Raw genomic sequence first — 19,889 nt, forward strand, 5'->3', positions numbered from 1 at the left:
ACAAATCCCCAGTTTTCCTGTCAGAAGAACAGCCACCACGGTAAATACATATCAATGTATATACAGACCAGTAGTGAAATTCATTTTTTTTTACTTCCCATTCTGTGGGCATGGCTTGGTGGGCATGGCAGGGGAAGGATCTTGTAAAATCTCCATTCCCATCCCACTCCAGGGGAAGGAAACTCAAAATCCCCCTTCCCTCCCCACTTCTGGGGGAAGGATATTGTAAAAACTCCATTCCCACCCCACTCAGGGGCCAGCCAGAGGTGGTATTTGCCAGTTCTCCAAACTACTCAAATTTTCCGTTACTGGTTTTCCAGAACCTGTCAGAACCTGCTGAATTTCACCCCTGATACAGATGCACAACAGTGTGTGAAATAGAAGCATGTTCAAAAATGTGCAATGAAAGTCACAGCACAGAGTTTGGGGTTTATTTGGTGTAAGGAATAACACATAGAACATGATTTAAGACAGATCCCCATCAACCTAGTACTTTTCAGATGGTTTGGACTTCAGCTCACATAATCCTTAGCTAGTGTAACATTATGGCAGTTTTATAAGACTAGTGAGGTGACCATGTCCCATTTTTAGATTGCCTGGAATTACCTATTTAGATGGAACTGGCAGGTTAAGAGGGATAAGTTGAGGGTGAAATTCTGGAGTACACTGAGCTGCTACTGAAGCTAGTAGGATTTCTCCTGCAATATTTGCTATGATGCCAAATGCCACCGTATCAGTTATGTGAAATGGAGAGAGGGAACTCCTTGCTAATTTTAACAAGCACGTTTCTTCTAGCTGACATTATTTTCTCTCTTTTTAGTCCAAGAACATAGGAAGCTGTCTTATACTAAACACAGGTAGTCCTCAATTTATAACCATGCATTTAGCAGCTGTTCAAAGTGATAATGACATGGAGAAAATGACTTACAGCCACTTATGACTATCGCATTATCCCCAGAATCATGGGATCAATATTTGGATTCTGGCCCACCATCACATATTCACATCGGTTGCATCATCCCAAGATCAGGTGATCTCACCATTTGTGATCTTCCCAACTTCCCAATAAGCAACGCCAATGGGACAAGCCAGATTTGTGTAACAATTGTGGTGATCTGCTTAACAACTGGGGTAGAATGGGAATAAAGTCAGGCATGACTCTCTCAACAACTGCCTTGCTTAGCAATGGAAATGGAAATGATGGTTCCACCTGTAGTCATAGGTTGAGGGCTACCTGTGATTCTATTCATCCATCCATCTAATCAGTGGTGGGTTGCAAGAGGTAAGCCCTGGTACGGGTATACTGGTGACTGCACGGAGCACTGGGTACCGTTCCGGTATGGTGTTCCAGAGGGCCCACCCGCCCACCCATCGTTCTTACCTGTATTTGAACTCCAGCGCTTCAGCACATGTGCATGGCACGTATAGTGCCTGTGCAATGCTCTGCTGAGCAGCTGGAGCATCGCGGAGACATCACTGGAGGGTAGGATGCTACATGCGTTCATGTGGTGGATGCCGGGCCCCGTTGCACTGTACTGGTTGCAAAGGGATCCAGAACCAACCACTGCATCTAATCACGCGTGCCAGAGGTGGCACATGGAGCCATATTTTCCGGCATGGCAGCTTTCAGCTCTGGCATGCATGCATGCGCTGGCTAGCTGATTTTTGGCCTCCCGGAGAGCCGGGGGAGGCCATTTTTGCCCTCCACAGCTTCCGAAGCCTGGGGAGGGCAAAAACTCCCCCCCCTTGTGGGGGCATATGCATGCATGTACAGGGGTTGCATGTGCATGTGCAGGGGAGGTCGTGTGCACATGCATAAGTGGCGGGTTGTGCACACATGCGCAGGTGGGCACATGTGCGCACGCGATAGCTCGCGCATACGCAATTTTGGCACATCTTTAGAAAAAGTTGAGCCATCACTGTTCTAACCTAATATGGTTGATACCAACAAACAGCAGATCCCCATGTTTTCAAACAGGTGTTTTCCCACTCCTATGTAGAGAAGCCTATATTAAATGTGGGATATATATATTTTTTAAAGTGAATTAAAGTTGAGCCATTGATATATATGGTGCCTACTTGCAAAGCCATAATATTCAATTTCGAAATAAGATCTAGCTCTGATGGAAGAATAGAAGCACAGATACATACTTTCCAGCTGCATATACTTCTGCTGTGTCGAAGAGATTCACGCCACTTTCATATGCAATGGTCATTAGATGTTCAGCCACCTTTGGGAAATGGAGACATTAAATTAATCCAAGAAATATAAAAACTCTCTGTCTTCAATCTTCCAAATTTTGCAGGAATTACTCATTATGAAATAGTTTCAGAGCTTAATGCCAAATTTAGCTTAATTTTTAAATCATGGACAATGGACCAAATTTAGGATGCAGGAAAGTAGATTGCCACTATTTCTTACCAATACTCATATTTTTGGACCTGGGATCTTTGTTCACACCAATTTCAAGTAGTTAAGTACGCTAGTTTCCTAACTCAAAACTTGAAACTGCTTCTAATCATCTTTAGCACTTGCACTTTATGTGATATACAGTGTACATTGCAATAAATACTAATAGTTAACAATTAACTGTTTATCAAATCAGCTTTCTTATGATAGATGATTTTTCAATCATGAAAGTGTATGCTACAATATGTTCATTAGCATTAAGGAAATCATTAAACTCAATGTGACTTGATTTCACTTACATAAATGGGTATAACATTCTAACTTAAAGCACTATTTATATAAATCATAGGGGTCATCAGAAGTAGGAAACCAATCTGCTCCGTTATGTGATAGTGATAGATCATGGGTCTAAGAACAGTAACGGCTGAGAGTCATGATTCCATGGTTCACGTTTCATTCTCTCAATAACTTTGGTATCACGGCTTCAGAGATGTACACAATACATATCTAATTTTAGGTGGCCCATGTCTGGATCAAAAAATTGCAGGGGTGGGCTTCAAAAATTTCAGCAATGGGTTCTCTGCCCGGTTGCTAGGTGGGCGTGGGGATGGTGGCCGTGGCCTAGTCGACCTCCTGCACCACAGTGGGGGAAGCATTTTCGCCTTCCCCAGACTTTCCACGAGCTTCTGGGAAGGCAAAAACTGCCTCCTCCGGGCTCTGGAGGCTGGAAACTGAACTGGTCATAATTTTAGCTTTGGGTTCTCCTGAACCCGGGCAAACATGTAGCAGCCCACCTCTGAAAAAATGTACATTATATTTTATCTGGAAATGACCCAGCAATATTGGTCTAAGCTTGGATATGGCATTTCAGGAGGTGGGCAGCAGGAAAGCAGGGAAGGCCACTGGCAGTTGCAAATAAAGGAAAAAAAGATTCTGAGAAGAGCAGGAAGGAGTGAGTCAGATAGCCTGTGCTTGAATTCAAGGGTGGTAGCTCAGAGGAGGTAATGGAAAAGTGTTCTGACCCCCCTCTTCGCACACCAAAGCACTCCAAGACAAGAATACTGCTAGACAATTTATTCACAGTAAATTAACACACTGACTAGACCTTGGCAGCAATCCAGACTTCCAAGATAAGACACAGGCACGAGAACGCTTGTCCAGCATTGGTAGATAAGTTGAACTCTGCAACCAGCCTCCAGGAAAGTCCCTGCTTAAATGCTATCTTGAGAGGAGCCTAATTACAACCACCTGGGTCTAATTATCTTCTGTATCTGCGTAGTTGTTCTCTATGTCTATCAGACCTCTGTTACCAAGCATCCAAGACCAACTCCCTTGTCTCCTCCCCACTGCTCCAAGGCATGACGTCAGGAGCACACTCCCTTTGGCTTTCACCACTGCTCCATGCCTCAGGCGCCTCCTGGTGGCCAACCAGTCTCTCTGATCCCTGCTCGGAGTCGGAACCCTGCCCAGGGTCCTCCACATCTTCCAGAGCCGACTCAGAAAACCCCTCACTGTCGGAGTTTGGTTGCAGCTCCTGCTGGGCCACAACAGAAAAGGCTGCATGTAGGCCATTAAGAAGAGAAGGAGCAAGGGGAGATTCACTAATCTTGTCAACTAGCTCTCTAGAATTTTGGGGGGACAAAACCTAGAACAAATCTGCTCAGCTTTAAAGCTTATTCTTGCTATGAGTTCCATGTTACCTTCTTCGGAGACCAAGTTTGCCAAATCTGATCTAGGCTGCTACATTACCATAGATGAAATAGTATATATTCAGTTAATAGAAATGAGATTTGTTGTTGTTGTTATGATCATGCTTTGCCATATCCTGTTTAAATTTATTCAGACTTCCATGACATGGTTTTTAATTTTAATGAAAACATTAAAGTTATGTAATTATTTCTAGATTACTCAAGTTCTGTTTTTCTAGGTTGCCTTTAAATGACACATCACTCACCTCATCTGAAACTTGACCTCCAAAGGTGACCCAAGTCCCTAGAAAGAAATGGACATTTATTAACATTTAGGACATTAATATATTATAATTAAGAAATTGTTCTCAATAGGATCTCTTGATGTTTGATTTGTTGAGAATCCATTCTCTTACAAGAAAGTATTTCAATGATATTGAATTTTAACCATTGTACTAGCTGACCAGCTCCAGCACCCTAAACAGCTTCAACTAAGTAGGGATTCCTTCCTTTCAAACAGAAGACGAATGAAAATGCCCTGGGATAATGTGAATGTTTCCATACCAGTAGCATGGGTAGCTCTGGGATCCAAGCCAGATTTGATAAGCCTCATCTGTGTTTGGGAGCTGAGCTAATTTATTTCTAACTCTTCTTTGGTTTCTCAGAAACAGCAGCAAATTTGGCATTTTTCTCCAATGTGCTCCAATTTGGCATCCATTGTAAATGTTTTTTCCCCACTCGGGAGAACTCTTGTCACACTCTGGCTTATGAGCTCAAATGAACTATTACTTTTCTCCCAGTTTACCAATTCATTCATGCAACTTCTTTTTCTTTATATACATTGGAATGGATCTGTTCCCTTTCCCAATCCATCTACTTTGGCATCCTGAAACCAATCCCTGCTCACAGGACATGTTGACATGCCATCAATGCATCTTCACAACTTGCAAGAAGTTTGTAATGCAACAGCCAAAAAGTGACTATGAAGCCTTTGGATATTTCAGTTTTACATTTTTTGTAAGCTGAACTTCCCTTAAGCCAACGGTTTTCTAAACAAGCCACAAGAGAAGTGAACAGAAATAAAGACACTGAAAACATGTACTGCTGTGTTTGTGCTAAAAAAAAACCCATGCTTCTTTCTTATGTGTGGCAAGACAATAAGGGGATTTTTGTTCTTCTAAAGTCAGTAATAATTCAGGAAGTAGAATCTGATTATATGTGACATTCTTTGTATCTTTGCCATTAGATTCAAATTTGCATCATCAAATTTGTTTCTCTTCTTTTTTACAATAGATAAATAAGGAGTACAATCTATTTGCAATAAATTCCATGGAATAATGGTATTCTACAAAAGCAAGCCATTTCCACAAAAGTGTTCATCTTTAAATTAATAAACAAATAAAATGTCTACCTTTCTCAAAGTGAGAAGCTAGCACAAGAAAAACAGGCCACTTCATCAGAAATAACTAAAAATATCCCCGTGCTTAAAGTACAGATCAATTTTTATGTTGAATTATTTGTAGTTATAAACCAAGAATACGAATACAGCAAAATATCTAATACATTTACCATATAATTATAGCTTTGTTTAACATGGTTCTAAAGAACACGTTTATGATTTCTACAATTCAAATTTGTATAACCTGGAAAATGGCAACACATACACACATTACTTGCTCATTGCCACAGGTAAATTATTCTGAACTGTCTTAAAAGTGCTATTTCAAAAGGCAACTGGACTTTCTTTGCTTTTCCTTGAAGAAGTTTAACCTTAATCCATTCTTCAGTTCTGATGCTTCTTAGATGAGAAGCGAAACGTCTTCAAGGAAAATCCAAGAAAGTCCAGTTGCCTTTTGAAAAAGCACCTTTGGGACAACCATGACCTGGATGACTGAGAATCTCCATAGACTTCTGAATTGTGTTACTCAAGTATACTTGCAAGAAGGACTGACCAATTCTTTAATTATTTCTCCGTAGTCATGTGGCCGGCATGACTAAACACCAAAGGCACACAGAAGACTGTTACCTTCCCACCAAAGTTGGGTCCTATTTTTCTACTTGCATTTTTACATGCTTTTGAACTGCTGCGTTGGCAGAAGCTGGGACAAGTTATATATATATTTGTGTTGTATTTGTACTGATAAATAAATAAAGGGAGACTAGTATAGATCCATTTCGAGCTAATTAGCTCTCATCAGCTAGCCATACCCTTACTGGGATTTGAACCTGGGCTGTATTATATCTTAGGCAGGAGTCTTAGCCACTAAGCCACAGGCTCTCCTCCTTATCAGTTGAGCCAGGGAAATAGGTATGTATTTGTGTTACAACCCCTGGGCTGTATTATATATTAGGCAGGAGTCACTACTCCCTCTTTCTGTCTGCATGGTCTTCTGTGTGTGTGTGTGTGTGTGTGTGTGTGTGTATGCTGGTCTTGTTGTATTCGGGTCTTTCCCGTGTAAGATTGAGATTGTCTTGGCAACGTTTCAGCGAGGTCTCACTCGCCATCTTCAGGCTGATATGGTGAGTGAGACCTCACCAAAATGTTGCCAAGACAATCTCAATCTTACACGGGAAAAGACCCGAATACAACAAGACCAGCATACATATACCCGTGAAAATCTACGAAAACACATATAATAATCTGCCATTGAGGGGAAAAAATCCCTTTGGCTGTTTAATATAGAGTGATAACAAACTATTAGATCTTGCTGATCAGTAAAAACTGAAATAGCCTTTGTTTCTGTTCTCACCGGCAAGCTTTACAGATTGTGATATGGAAAGCAGAGTGCTGAAGTGTGAAAAATTGAATTAAAACATCACCCTTTGCACATTGTTACCTAGTTACCATGTCACTTTGATTCAGTCACAGTTACAAGGCAACCTCAAAAGATGCCAAATCCAGTGTACGCATGCTCTAATATATAAGCGTTTCAGGTCTTGAACTGGGGGAATCAACAGGGAAATTTTATAAAGCACCATTTCGCAAGAATACTGTAATGAGTAACCTAATAGCATTTTCCTGGCCCAGAAGACTCTCAAAATTCCACATTACCGGTAGTTCTCAACTGATAACTACAATTGAGCCCAACATTTTTGTTGATAAGTGACACAGTTGGTAAGTGAATTTTGTTCCCTTGTACGACCTTTCTTGTTATTAAGTGAGTAACACGGTTGTTAAGTGGATTAGGCTTCCTCGTTGACTTTGCTTGTGAGAAAGTCAGACAAGGTGATCACGTGACTCTGGGACACTGTCATAAATATGAACCAATTGCCAAGCAGCTGTATTTCATGTGATCCTGGGGATGCTGCAATAGTCACAAGTGTGAAAAATGGTCTTAAGTCACATTTTTTTCAGTACCATTGCAACTTCAAACAGTCATTAAAATAATTTGTAAGTCAAGGACTACCTGTAGTCCACTGGTCCAAAATGTGTTTATATACCACTTTTATAAAATATATCAATACACGAATATATGATCAGGATAGGATTATGGAGATAATTAATGGAGTTAATGTAGAAAACAATATAATCCATAGAATTGAATAAAAATAGTGTGGTAAATAAATTAACATCTCTTTCTTCTGTGTTTCTGTGGTCAACTTATTTCCCAAAGCACCAGAGGGCAGGACAAGAAACAATGGATGGAAACTAATCAAGGAGAGAATCAACCTGGAATTCAGGAGCAACTCCCTAACAGTGAGGACAATTAACAAGAGGAACAGCTTGCCTTCAGAAGTTGTGGGTGCTTTATCACTGATGGTTTTTAAGAAGAAGAGACTGGACAGGCACCTGTCTGAAATGGTAGCATCTCCTGCTTGAATAGGAGGCTGGACTAGAAAACCTCCAAGGTCCCTTCCAGCTCTATTCTGATTGATTGGTTTTTGTGGAATAGTATAATATTATGTATCAACTAAAATGCTGACAGATTTCTATCATCTCTGAAAACTTTTAATTTGAAGTGTTCTTTCAAAGCTTAACTACGAGGGGGACAAAGTAATTATGATTCAGCTTGTATTTCCTACAAGGTTTGTTTTTGCATTTGAAATGAAGATATTAATTTTAACATTTATTTCTTCCAATGACTGTGGCACCTCCAGATATATTGGGACTGTATTTGAGAGAAATTTCAGACTATGGTCATACTGGTTACCTGAGGTTGGATGAAGAAAAAAAATCACCAGAGATGGACAAATGGAAATGTTTGTCCAGTATTGCATATTCTCAGCTATAATTAATTCTGACCTATATTCACATTCATTTATGGATATGTAAATTTCTATGGATTATTGTGCACGAAGTCATTTATGTATACATTGCATTCAATTTATGCTAATATACACTTTTTTTTGCAAATTCATTTCCCTAATAGTTTTCCAAAACATTCTTATGCATATTTTGATGGGTAAAGTTTATTGTAGAATGTAAAAAGTACAAAACCTGAAGCTAATTATATTCTAACAGACATACAAATTCAGCAAGCAAAATAGCATGGCACATTAGGGTGAATTAAAGAAATCCTATGGAAGAAAATGAAAAAAAAAACTGGATAGGTGGTAAAAGTGATTGACAGAGCAAATGTAAAAAAATTACCACACAGGAATAAAGTAATACTAATAATGGTAGTTAAAATATGCACAATACATACTTTTTCCAGCTCTAAAATATGCTTTCACAAATTCTTTACTTCTCTATGAAAGCTCTTACAATTCTTCTTTAAAGACAATTTTCATTATGTTTATTTCTATAATAACATGTTAGCAAAGAAAAGAGATAAATCTTAAACCAATTCAAAAGCAATTTAAGAAAAATGGTTATGAACAAGACTTTAAAGTATTTAAGTATAGAGGCAGAGGTAGAGCACAAATGCTTTTGTCCATAAGTTAGAATATGAAAACCCAGAGTATAAAAAGGGAGCATACTAGTTGCATTGCTTCAACTAGCTATTGTAAAAGGGTCTCTCAAGACAAAATCAATCAATAATATTTTTAAAACAGGTGATTCTGAAGCAATATTATAGAGTCATTATCACTGCATACAAATGGATCCCTGAAAGATTTACCGTAATTTAATTTACTTGATTTAGGCATCACCTGACTCCAAATCACTCTGGTCGTTTTTTGGGGGTCTATCTTTATGATAGGCTGGCCTTAATTTGCAATGGCATAAATGAAACTTAATACTTATAGCCTGGGAATGAGTAAACTAAAGTTATACTGTATAATATAATAAAAGCCTGGGGAGACAGCAAGCTCTGGGGCACATAGCTTAATGACTTTGTAATTAAAATTATGTTTTGGGTCATTATGTGCATTGTTTTTAATGCCAACCATGCCAAATGTTGTCTCCTCACACAAGCATCTGCACTCTGCACAGATGTATGTACGATACAAATGTTTATTATAAAATATAATATATCACATTACACACACATCTATCTATCTATCTATCTATCTATCTATCATCTATCTATCTATCTATCTATCTATCTATCTATCTATCTATCTATCTATCTATCTATCATCTATCATCGTTTAATAATTGCAACTGCTAGTAAAATATCTCCAAACTTGTAGGATCGGGTCTCCTTACAAGGCATAATATTCAATTGTTTTGGAACTGTAAGCTGCCCAGGGTCATTGCTTGAGATGGATGGTATAGAAATTGAATAGAATAAACATATCTCCCTTCTAGACTCTTCTACTGATATTTTATGAGACTAAGAAATCCTGCCCCATCAGATCTCCAAAAAAGGTACAATGCAGACTGGAAAGGAATAGACAAGAGGAAGTTTGAATCGGATCCCTTCCAGTTCCGTTCCACACCTCTGATCCAGAGGAATCTTGAAGCAACTAAGATGGATGGATGGATAGATGAATGGATGGATGGATAAGTGAAATGTTGGTTGATGGTAGAGCTTGGGATATAGGGAATACATCACTGAATTGCTATTTCCCACTAGGACTACATTGTAATATGTCTTGAAGAAATCTTCTTCCTTATAGATTTGTTAATCTAGATCACAATGCCTACACATTAATAATTTTCTAACAAAATATACATTTTAAAATGCATTTATTCCTGAAATACTAATGTTATAGGCCTAAAATTTAAAAAAATCATGTTTTTTAAAAAATTGGTGCAGTACTGCAAAATCCAAATAAATGAGGAATAAATGTAAATGTATAAATGTATTCAAGGATTCATGGATCAGATTAGTTTATTCTGACATATTCAATTCTCAAACATCCTTATTGTTATAAATCTAATTGCAAATCCAATATATGTTCCCAAAAGCTGAATGACAATTTCAAAAAAGAGAGAAATAAAAAAAGTGTAACCAAAACTCTATGCTCAACCACGTAGACACAACCTATTCCTCTCCTCCTTGTGACTTAAGTGTTTTGCAGAATGATTTCAGCAGAGTCCCAAAGGTGCTTTCTTCAAGAGGCAACTGGACTTAACTTTGTTTTTCCCTGAAGATGTTTAACTTCTCATCCATATATTCCCTTCAGTCACTTGGTCATTCGCACTCTCCCTGAGAGTCGCTGAGGCTCTTGTGTGCCATCAGGGTCCCCCAAATGGCCTCAACGACTCTTAAAAAAGAGTGCAAGGAATATGAATTCTTCCATTCTCCACCATTCAATCAGAACTGAAGAAGCACCTTGGGCGAGAAGCAAAACGTCTTCCAAGGAAAAAACAGTGAAAGTCTAGTTGCCTCTTGAAAAAAAAGCACTTTTGGGATAACCATGACCTGGTTGACTGAGAATCTCCATAGATTTCAGCAGAAACATTCACACTGATTCAAAATGCTGCGTATGATGGCAGTACTATTAAAAAAAAAGACTGCACTTCATTCCCTCCCCATGTTCTGCATATTCTTACAGTCTAACTTCCCAAAGTACATGACTCAGAATCTGGAGGAGGCCAACAATGTACTGAGCTAGTTTGGAATCATTAAGGATTAAGCACTGCTTCCTTAGAGCAGCACACATGTAGCAAACAGCTCCCAAATATCAAATGTTTTGAAGCTTGCTGTTAAATATGTTGTCACTGAAACATTTTGGAGTTAGATACCACTATAAACATTCAACACTTCCAATCGATTACTAGCTGAAAGGAATGAAAAAGCCAATTAAATTTTTCATTCAAAGAGCTGTCGGAGGAAGATCATATATGCATTTCTCCTTGGTGAGCCACTTCTGCGGTATTTCCAAGGGGTTTCTTAGCATTCGGGACCACTCATGCAAGTATTTATAATAACTGTGTAGCAAGCAGCCATTCATTTTATTTCCAAAGTTAGGATTATACAAAAGAAATGCCTATTTTGGGCTATGCGAATGAAATGTATTTTATATAAACAAAACATTAAAAGATAGAATAGCATTACTTATCCAGGTGAAATTTTTGTAAAGGCAGAAAAAAAGTACAAATAATTATTTCCCATATAATGAACCATTGCTGATATCGTGGTAATGGCTCAATAGCTCAAACATATTGAAAAAGACAACAAACTGTAAAAAAAAATATTTATGAAGCTTTAACGATTATGCATAGAAAACCAAGATTTCCAATAAACCATCTTCAAAATCTTCAGCTAATAATTCTAGATTTTCAGAACTGACATGATACATCAGTTTCAGTCTTATTTTAAATATTTCCAACAAAGACAAAAATTTAAGATTTACCATCAAAATCCTTATAAAACAGCCTTCCCCAAACTAAATTTCTCCTCACATATTGGACTTCAACTCTAAGAATTCCCACGCAACACAATCCTTGGTAATATTGATTAGGAATTCTTGTAAGCTTAAGGAATTTGAAATGTAACAAAGCGTATAAAAATTAAAAATAGTAAAAATATACAAATCATATCAATCACGTCCACAGGTAATAGAGTCATTCCATCGTGAAAGGTCATCTGTCAAGAAACCAATATATACTCTATATATAATCCTTGGGCTGCAGTAAATTTGATTCAAATGATTGAAGCTGGTGCAGACTCAGAAAGGTGAAACAACGAAATAATTTGGATGCTAGAAATCTGGGTGCCTAGAGTAAAAATTAGCCAAAGGCAGAAGAGAGGAATTGGTAATGCAGATATTGAAGGGATGAATGGCTTTCAGTTTTTTAAAATCAATTCTCAACAGTAAAGGAACCAGCAGTTAGGCAATGCACTACAAACTCACTCGGTAGAGTAATAAAAACCTTAGAAAAGGTATTCGCTGGTGTGTCTATACCTACAAACATCAAAATGATGCAGACAATGGTTTTCCTTGAGACATTTTAATGTTTAATGGTTTCTCTGGAACAGTGAATAGAACACAGAAAAGGTCAGTATGCCTGTGAAAAAAAGTATTTGTGTTGATGCAGAAGAGTGAAAACCATCTAAGACTTTTTTGTGTTAGCAATAGCACTAAACAGTTTACAGAGTCATCCTATTGCTCCCAACAATCTTGGTCCTCATTTCACCCACCTAGGAAGGATGGAGGCTGAGTCAACCTTGAGCCTGATGCAGTGGTGGGTTCCAGATCCCGGTGCAATGGAGCCGGGAGTCCAGCACTTGGACGCGCACAGCACGCCCATGCGTACTTACCGCCCATGATGCTTCAGCTGTTCAGCTCAGCATCGCACAGACACCGTACACTCAGTGCGTGTGAGCGGAAGCCCCAATCGGCTCAAATACCAGTAAGGAGGGCAGGCGGGCAGACCCTCTGGAGCACCATACCGGAATGGTACCTGGTGCTCCCAGCAGGCACTGGTACGTCCGTACCAGGGCGCACTGGTTGTATCCCACCACTGGCCTGGTGAGATCTGAACTGCCAAACTGCAGGCAGCCACAATCAACAGAAGTAGCCTGCAGCACTGCACTCTACAGTTAGACAGCTGTTATTCTAAGCAATATTGAATATAAAGACAGTTTTCATAGCATTTGGTCCAGTGAAATCAAGTGCATGCAGCATTGGCTAGTTAGTTTATCCCCAAATACCAAAACAGAATAATTCATTTAATTTGGTACAATCAAAAGTCCACTTATAATAAAGAGGGCAAATAATGATTATTAACCATTTGCACCACTTGTTACTGAGATGTGGCCATTGGCAGCAAAGATAGGGAGCTCTTCACAATGTTGCCAGAAACAAAAAATTGCTAGGCTGGGCCAGGAAGGGACATCAACAGCAACAATAATTTATTATAGGTTTCATGAGCATATATCTAACCTTACTATTTTAATTTCATTTATTTAACAAATGTAAAGTACTCTGGACAGCAAACAAAATAAAAACATAGTACAATTATAAAAGTCCATTAAAATAGGAGGGGAAAAAAACAACCAAATTTAAGGCACCAACGAAATCTTGCATCCTTAGATAAATACAGCCCCATCAATATTCTGACCTCAGTGACTGGAAGGAAAGCCGCTGCTTCCTGAAGGCCAATCAGATCAGGGCCATCTGTATCGCTAGGGCAGGTTTTTACGTCTGCCCCTAGATGAAGGGGGCCCTAAAATTCAGTCTTGAGTTTTATAAGTCTTAATCTTTGCAAATTTCTATCTCTGTCTGTAGGTTATTAAACTTTGTTTTTTTCCCCTATTTGTTAACTTAGTAACGGATCTTCCCATTCTCTGTCAAGGCCATCTTCTCTTCTCTCTAGAACATGCCAATCCAGGTTTAAATCAAAGTTCCTATCTTAATAGAACTCAATCAGTTTTGTGCAATATTGCTTTGAACAACTTCTGCCTTCATTTAATAACTAAGTAATAAAGAGAAACGTTTCATTATACTGGTTGCACACACTATTTTCTGCATGGGTATTCAGAATTAAACAAGAGGAATTATTCTTAACATCAAGATGGATATTGCTTTTAAAACCAGTCTGCCCTGCGCATTAGGAGACTTATATGTGTATATATTATTCAATATTTCAGTTTTAGAGCTTTCGGAAATAAACTGTACTCTAAGGGACATCTCTAGGAAGTCGCATTAACATGCAGGAATTTGTCCTCAAACATGATTTAGGTGGTAACTACCTGAAGCTTCTGTATTAGGAATTAAGAATTTCTTCTGTAATTTATAAATTGGCAGTGAGAATATAAGTCTGCAGTAAGAATAGTGACTACCACTTATTCTGAGTTGATTTAATAGCTAGGAAGTCGTTTACAAATAATTTATGAACAAACAAATTCCAATAATAACTCAGTGGATTGGCTCACTCTGATCAAAACTATGTGATAAAATTTCCTCAAGATAAATCTGATTTCAGGCTCTATAAAGCTTTGGGAACTGTCAGATTTGATTATTACATTTTGCTGTCATCTATGGATTCCCCAGCACTGAAGTGCTTATGTCTCATAGCAACACAGTAAGATGCCAGACTCCTCATCACCAGAGAAGGTTTGTATAAACAGCCCCACATTTTAGAAGTAAGAGTTTCAAAGTGGCCCTTAATTTAAATGCATAAGCAAACATTACAGATACAGTTCTGATTAACACTTGGATAGATCTTTATCTTGGAAGCTACTAGATGTAAAAGATGAAAAATGATTAAAAAATACCCTCAAGTGAAGCTCAAACTACTAGTGACAACATCGACACTTTTATGTAGTTTTCTCAGTAATTTTAGGAGACAGTTATGAAATCATCACAAGTCAAGCCTGAGTTGAAAGAAAATTTACTCCAACTTCCATGATATAAGTCATCCCAGGGTAGATTACAGTAAAAATGAGAATATGACAATAAAGTATCTTCAACTGAATATAAATTCAGAATATTATATTAGCTGACAGAAGAGGGGGATGGACAAAGAAAACATCTGAATTTCCTTGATTGTTGTTTCTCATACTGGATCCTCAATTCCTAACTATGAAGAATGCCTGCCTGCCTGCCTGCCTGCCTGCCTGCCTGCCTGCCTGCCTGCCTTCCTTCCTTCCTTCCTTCCTTCCTTCCTTCCTTCATTCATTCATTCATTCATTCATTCATTCATTCATTTTCATATCTATATAGCTGCTCCTCTCAAAATTGTGACTCCAGGATTCCAATCAATTTTACTATGTTACATCCATGCTCTCACGCAAGGTAACTGGGTTGGCCATACTTATGCTCTCTGAGTTGGTTATTTTCTTGCAGATGTTTCATTATCCAAGTAAGTTACTTCATTACTACTAGTGAGTGTGGGGCTTGCTCCCTGTTTATATACAATAGCTTCTCCTGTCAGTTTTGGCGGGTGGGTGGTTTTGGGGTGTGTGGTTTTATTCTTGGTAGCTCTTTGTTTGGGGAGGGTATGATTTTCTGCTTGATTATTTGTCTGATATTAATCCTGTTTATCTTGGTGTAGACTGCTAAAAAGGAAGTATTCTGATCTTGTTTCCTGCTTAGTTTTTTATTGTTTTTTTCCTTATGATGTGTAAATGTAGTTTATGTCTGCCTGTTGGTGGCTGATTTATCTGAATACCTAGTTTCCAAGAATCCCCTAGTGTTCTTGGCCTAGGATGCTCATGGTTCCCCAGTTTAAAATATGGTTGACTCTGTCCATGTGTTACGAGATTGAAGAGTTTTCATTGTGTCTTCAGACTGCTGGCTGGTCTTCATAAATATACTCTGCTAGTCCTCTACCTTTCTGTCCTATATCATGACTGGTATAGTCCTTAGACCAGTGATGGCGAACCTTTTAGACACCGAGTGCCCAAAGATCAAAGAATAAACCACAGCCTAGCACTTCCAATATTTATTGGGAGTAAAGCTTCTAGAATGCCTAGTTAAGTACGGTCAAGCCAGACTGGAAATTGTGGCCCCAACCTATGTTGAAGGTTATGACCACATAATCTTCGCAGAATAGGCCTTGAATGTTCTCTTAACCTTTCTTCCTCTCCAAATCTTTTATGACTTTTTTTCTCAGAAGTAAGATTTGAATCTATAGATCATATGATTACTTTTCAAATTATCTTCATTTGTGAGAAATCTATTTAGAATTTCTTAACATTATGATAATTGTGGGGAAAATCATATATCCAATGCATTATAATACTGCAATGGCAAGAAGAAAAGAACCAATTGAATCTGGAAATAAATGAAGATGATAGTTCTAAAAAAAGCAAACAAGAATATCTACCCCTTAGGAACATCCCCCATTAGGAGACAATTTCTGTCTATAGAAGAGTTTTGTAGAAATATGAATCTGACTTCTTGTCAGATGGAGTATTCTGCATGCACACAAATCAAATTAAATATCGAACATATATGTGTCTGACTTTTTCTATTCAGGCACTCCTTGAAACACATTTATCCATTCAATTTATTTTGCCTTTTTCCTTAAAGAGCATGTATGTGATGATTAGTGCCCATCTTTCCCAAATCAATATACAGTAGATGGAAAATTATAGTCCAACCTATGGAGAAGCCAGCAAGCTGCATCTAAAAGCTGCCTAGCTCCCAACATAGGAAAATGGGTGACATCTTTTCATTGGGGACGATAAAAGTACAATAAATAGTTAACAGCTGATCTTACTACTGTAACACCAAGAAACACAAACAGTGAACATGTCTATGGATAATACCCTCACAAGTCAATTTTGATTATCTAAGAGAGAAATGCAACACCACTATGATTTTGAACACAAATAATTGTCACAGCATTTTATTCCATTACTTATTTAGCATTAACATCAACAAAGTTATGCAAATTAACCAGTATCTCCAACAAATATACACAGAGACGCTCTGAAACATAACATACTCACCCAGTCCCAAACAAGAAACTCTTAATCCAGATTTCCCAAGGTTTCTAGAATTAAAATAGGAGTATAATTAGCATCAAGCAGCAAATCAATCCAGCAAAAACCTGTTATCTCAACTTGTTATCTAGCATATTTCAATTATATGCAAATGATAGTCTGTGCTAATCATGTGTATCCAAATATAGAGCCCCATGCCTGTATCTAATCTGAAAAGGTTCCCAATGTACACATCCAGATGTACAAGCAACAGCAGATGAGAAGGGGGGGTGAAACAACGTAATATATAGACTTATCATATCTCATTCTCTGAAAAGGTGGTTCACATACATTCTGGCAAAGAAATATCTTTCATGTATTATTTACTTATAAAATATATATCTGTTGCCTATTAACAGTCTTCTCTCAGCAACTTATAAGCAAATGAAAATACAATCAATACTTTATGTGAAGCTAATTTATTGGCTGTATTGGAGCCATGGTCGTGCAGTGGTTAGAATGCAGTATTGCAAGCTAACTCACCGTTAACTGCCATGAGTTTGATTCCTTCAATCCTGACCAGCTCAGGTTGACTCAGCTTTCCATCCTTCCAAGGCCAGTAAAATGAGGACCCAGATTGTTGGGGGCAATGTGCTGACTCTGTAAATCACTTACTAGAGGATTGTAAAGAACTACAAAGTGGTACATAAGTCTAAATGCTGTTGCTATTATTAAATTGCATTAACAAATTGTATGAACCATGTTAATGTAGTTTGTAAACCATGATTTATGGTTTACTATCTATATGAATTATGTATTAACGGCAAGCTTACTCAGCCTATATAGCAGTGGAGGAAAACTGAAGTATGTGACACAGCATTTGCCAGCAATTTGAATGGAAAGTAGGTATTTTTTTTTGAGGGGGGGAGATTTTGTGTGTGTGTGATGACATGATTTAGTTTGCTAAAAAAAAAAGCTTTTCACTGAAACAAATCAGATGAAATCAATTACAATTGCTCCAGGTCTTATTATTCTAATATTTTGTTGAAGGAAGAAATTCAGGGGGAAAAGAATATCTAGTTTTTGATCCTACTTCAAATACTACAGTAAGGAAGCCTTAGCCTGAAGACTAAATTCCCACACTGTAACAGAGCAACATATAGTCCTTGGAGTGATTACACATTAATATATGATCATAATTCTAACAAACAAGGAAACCCTCCAATTTAGCATCTCAGAAATTAAATAGAATATAAATCATTTTCAAAACTCTCTCCCAAAAACATAGGTTAATGACACTTGTCTCTCCCCTGAGTGTGTCTCTTAAGCACTCTTGGATTGTCCATTCCCTGATTTGAGACTATTTTACATCAAGAGTCCTATAAAATTTTTCAATAGCCCTTCACTGCACCACTACTGACTGAGCATCCAAAGAAGGGGCCCTAAGAAGCCTTGGTCCAGGTTAGCTACATCTGGAAAGTGCTTTGTGTCAGGCCTTATTTCATTGGGGGTATTTTTTTGGAACTCTGATATTTCTAAATCATCCAGTGAGACAAAGGCAATATAATTGGAACTCACAAGGTATGAACTAGTTCAGTGTTGGTGAATCTTTTCGGCACCAAGTGCTGAAATGGAGCACGCATGTGCACGGGTGTGCCAGAAAACGGAAGAGCAGCCGCCTGGTGCATATGTGTGCACCAGGAAGATGCTCTTCTGGTTTCCGGCGTGTGCATGCACATTGGCCACCTGACGGGCATGCGTGTGTGAAGACCAGCTCACCGGGCGGCTGCTTCTCCGGTTTCCGGTGCTGCCACATGCGTGAAGACCAACTGGCCAGTGCACCGGAACCCGGAAGAGAAATGGGCAACAGCTCGCGCGCCCAGAGAGATGGCTCTGTGTGCCACTTCCAGCACATGTGCCATAGGTTCGCCATCACAGAAGTAGTTGGTGCTGCATGTAGTTTCTTTGCTTGCCATCAAACTCAATTATTCACAGTCAGTCAGATCTGTAAAATGCATTGTTGAAAGTTGTTTGTCACATGATCGCCCACTCAAATTACCATAACCTTCTCAGATTTCCAACAGACCTTCGGTCTTTTTAAATGTGAGGGCAGAAACTGACAAGCTGTGGGCCAATGCTGAGAAAACAAAAAGGAGTCCTTCCACCTTCCCAGCAGCCTCAACATTAATTTAGTGGAGCGTCTGAGAAAGAGGAAATCCATGAAATGTGGAACAGATGCTTCAGGCGGCATTATTTCTGGGGAGATAAAAAGATTAAAAAGTCTAGCAGGAATTCATATTAGATGTTTTTTCTTTTTCCTGCATGTGGAAAAATTGTCTCTCTTTCTTTGTAGAACATAGGAAAGTGTGTTTTATGTTGTCTATGCAGCATACCTCAGGCTATGCACGGGAGTATTCTTTTTCTTTCAAACCTCTTGCGCACGGTGACATTAAGTTGGAACTCTCTGCCCCATCCCTTGTTTAATGGAGGCTTTGGGACAGTAATGAGCTATTGGTAGAAGACCAGCAACAGCTTATGATCTACTGGGAGCATTACACTGTCTTTTGCATAGTTTCTGTTTTTAATCAAGGAGCTCTTTTCCATTATCCAAACAGCTTTATAATGATCTCCTTTCCTATTGAAAGTCTGCATTAAAAAAAAATTAAGTTAAAAGTATTGTTATATATCACATTTTTTAACATTTAATTTTTGTTATATCCTGTGAGTTCCTCAATCTGCCAAGGAAACACTGAATCCTCCAGTAGAATGAAGGCTGCACTATACAATAATATTTCTTCCTTTTTTTCCCCCTGTGCATTTTTTAATCACCAGAAAGACAACCTAGGGAGAGACAACTCTGACACAAGCACTGGAATTAGAGAAGAATGGTTCCTGGAAAACAGGTGATGGCACTGATGAAGCAAGCTACTACCCCAAAGCTGGAGCTTTGCTGGATGAAAAGACCCAAAGGTTTGTGGAAAACAAATATCTTCTGTCTTCTATTCGACAGCATCAGGTGAGTCTACTACATGGCTTTATAAAATTTGGAAGGGCAAAAATGGCAAGCTGCCAGATAGTCATGAT

General features: G+C 38.4%; 1 protein-coding gene across 2 annotated transcripts in view; it reads right to left on the reverse strand.

Moving 5' to 3' along the window:
* Nucleotides 1–19,889, reverse strand: part of KCNAB1 (potassium voltage-gated channel subfamily A regulatory beta subunit 1) — a 167,541-nt gene that overhangs the window by 63,476 nt on the left and 84,176 nt on the right. For both annotated transcript variants that reach the window (XM_081956347.1, XM_081956346.1), the window contains exons 2-4: nucleotides 16,833–16,876; nucleotides 4,365–4,402; nucleotides 2,152–2,231 (exon numbers count right to left, since the gene is read on the reverse strand). In XM_081956347.1, coding sequence (XP_081812473.1) covers nucleotides 2,152–2,231; nucleotides 4,365–4,402; nucleotides 16,833–16,876 — 162 coding nt within the window. The remainder of the gene's footprint in view (nucleotides 1–2,151; nucleotides 2,232–4,364; nucleotides 4,403–16,832; nucleotides 16,877–19,889) is intronic.

Source organism: Natrix helvetica (assembly GCF_964273705.1).
Source record: "Natrix helvetica genome assembly, chromosome: 5".
NCBI lineage: Eukaryota > Metazoa > Chordata > Lepidosauria > Squamata > Natricidae > Natrix > Natrix helvetica.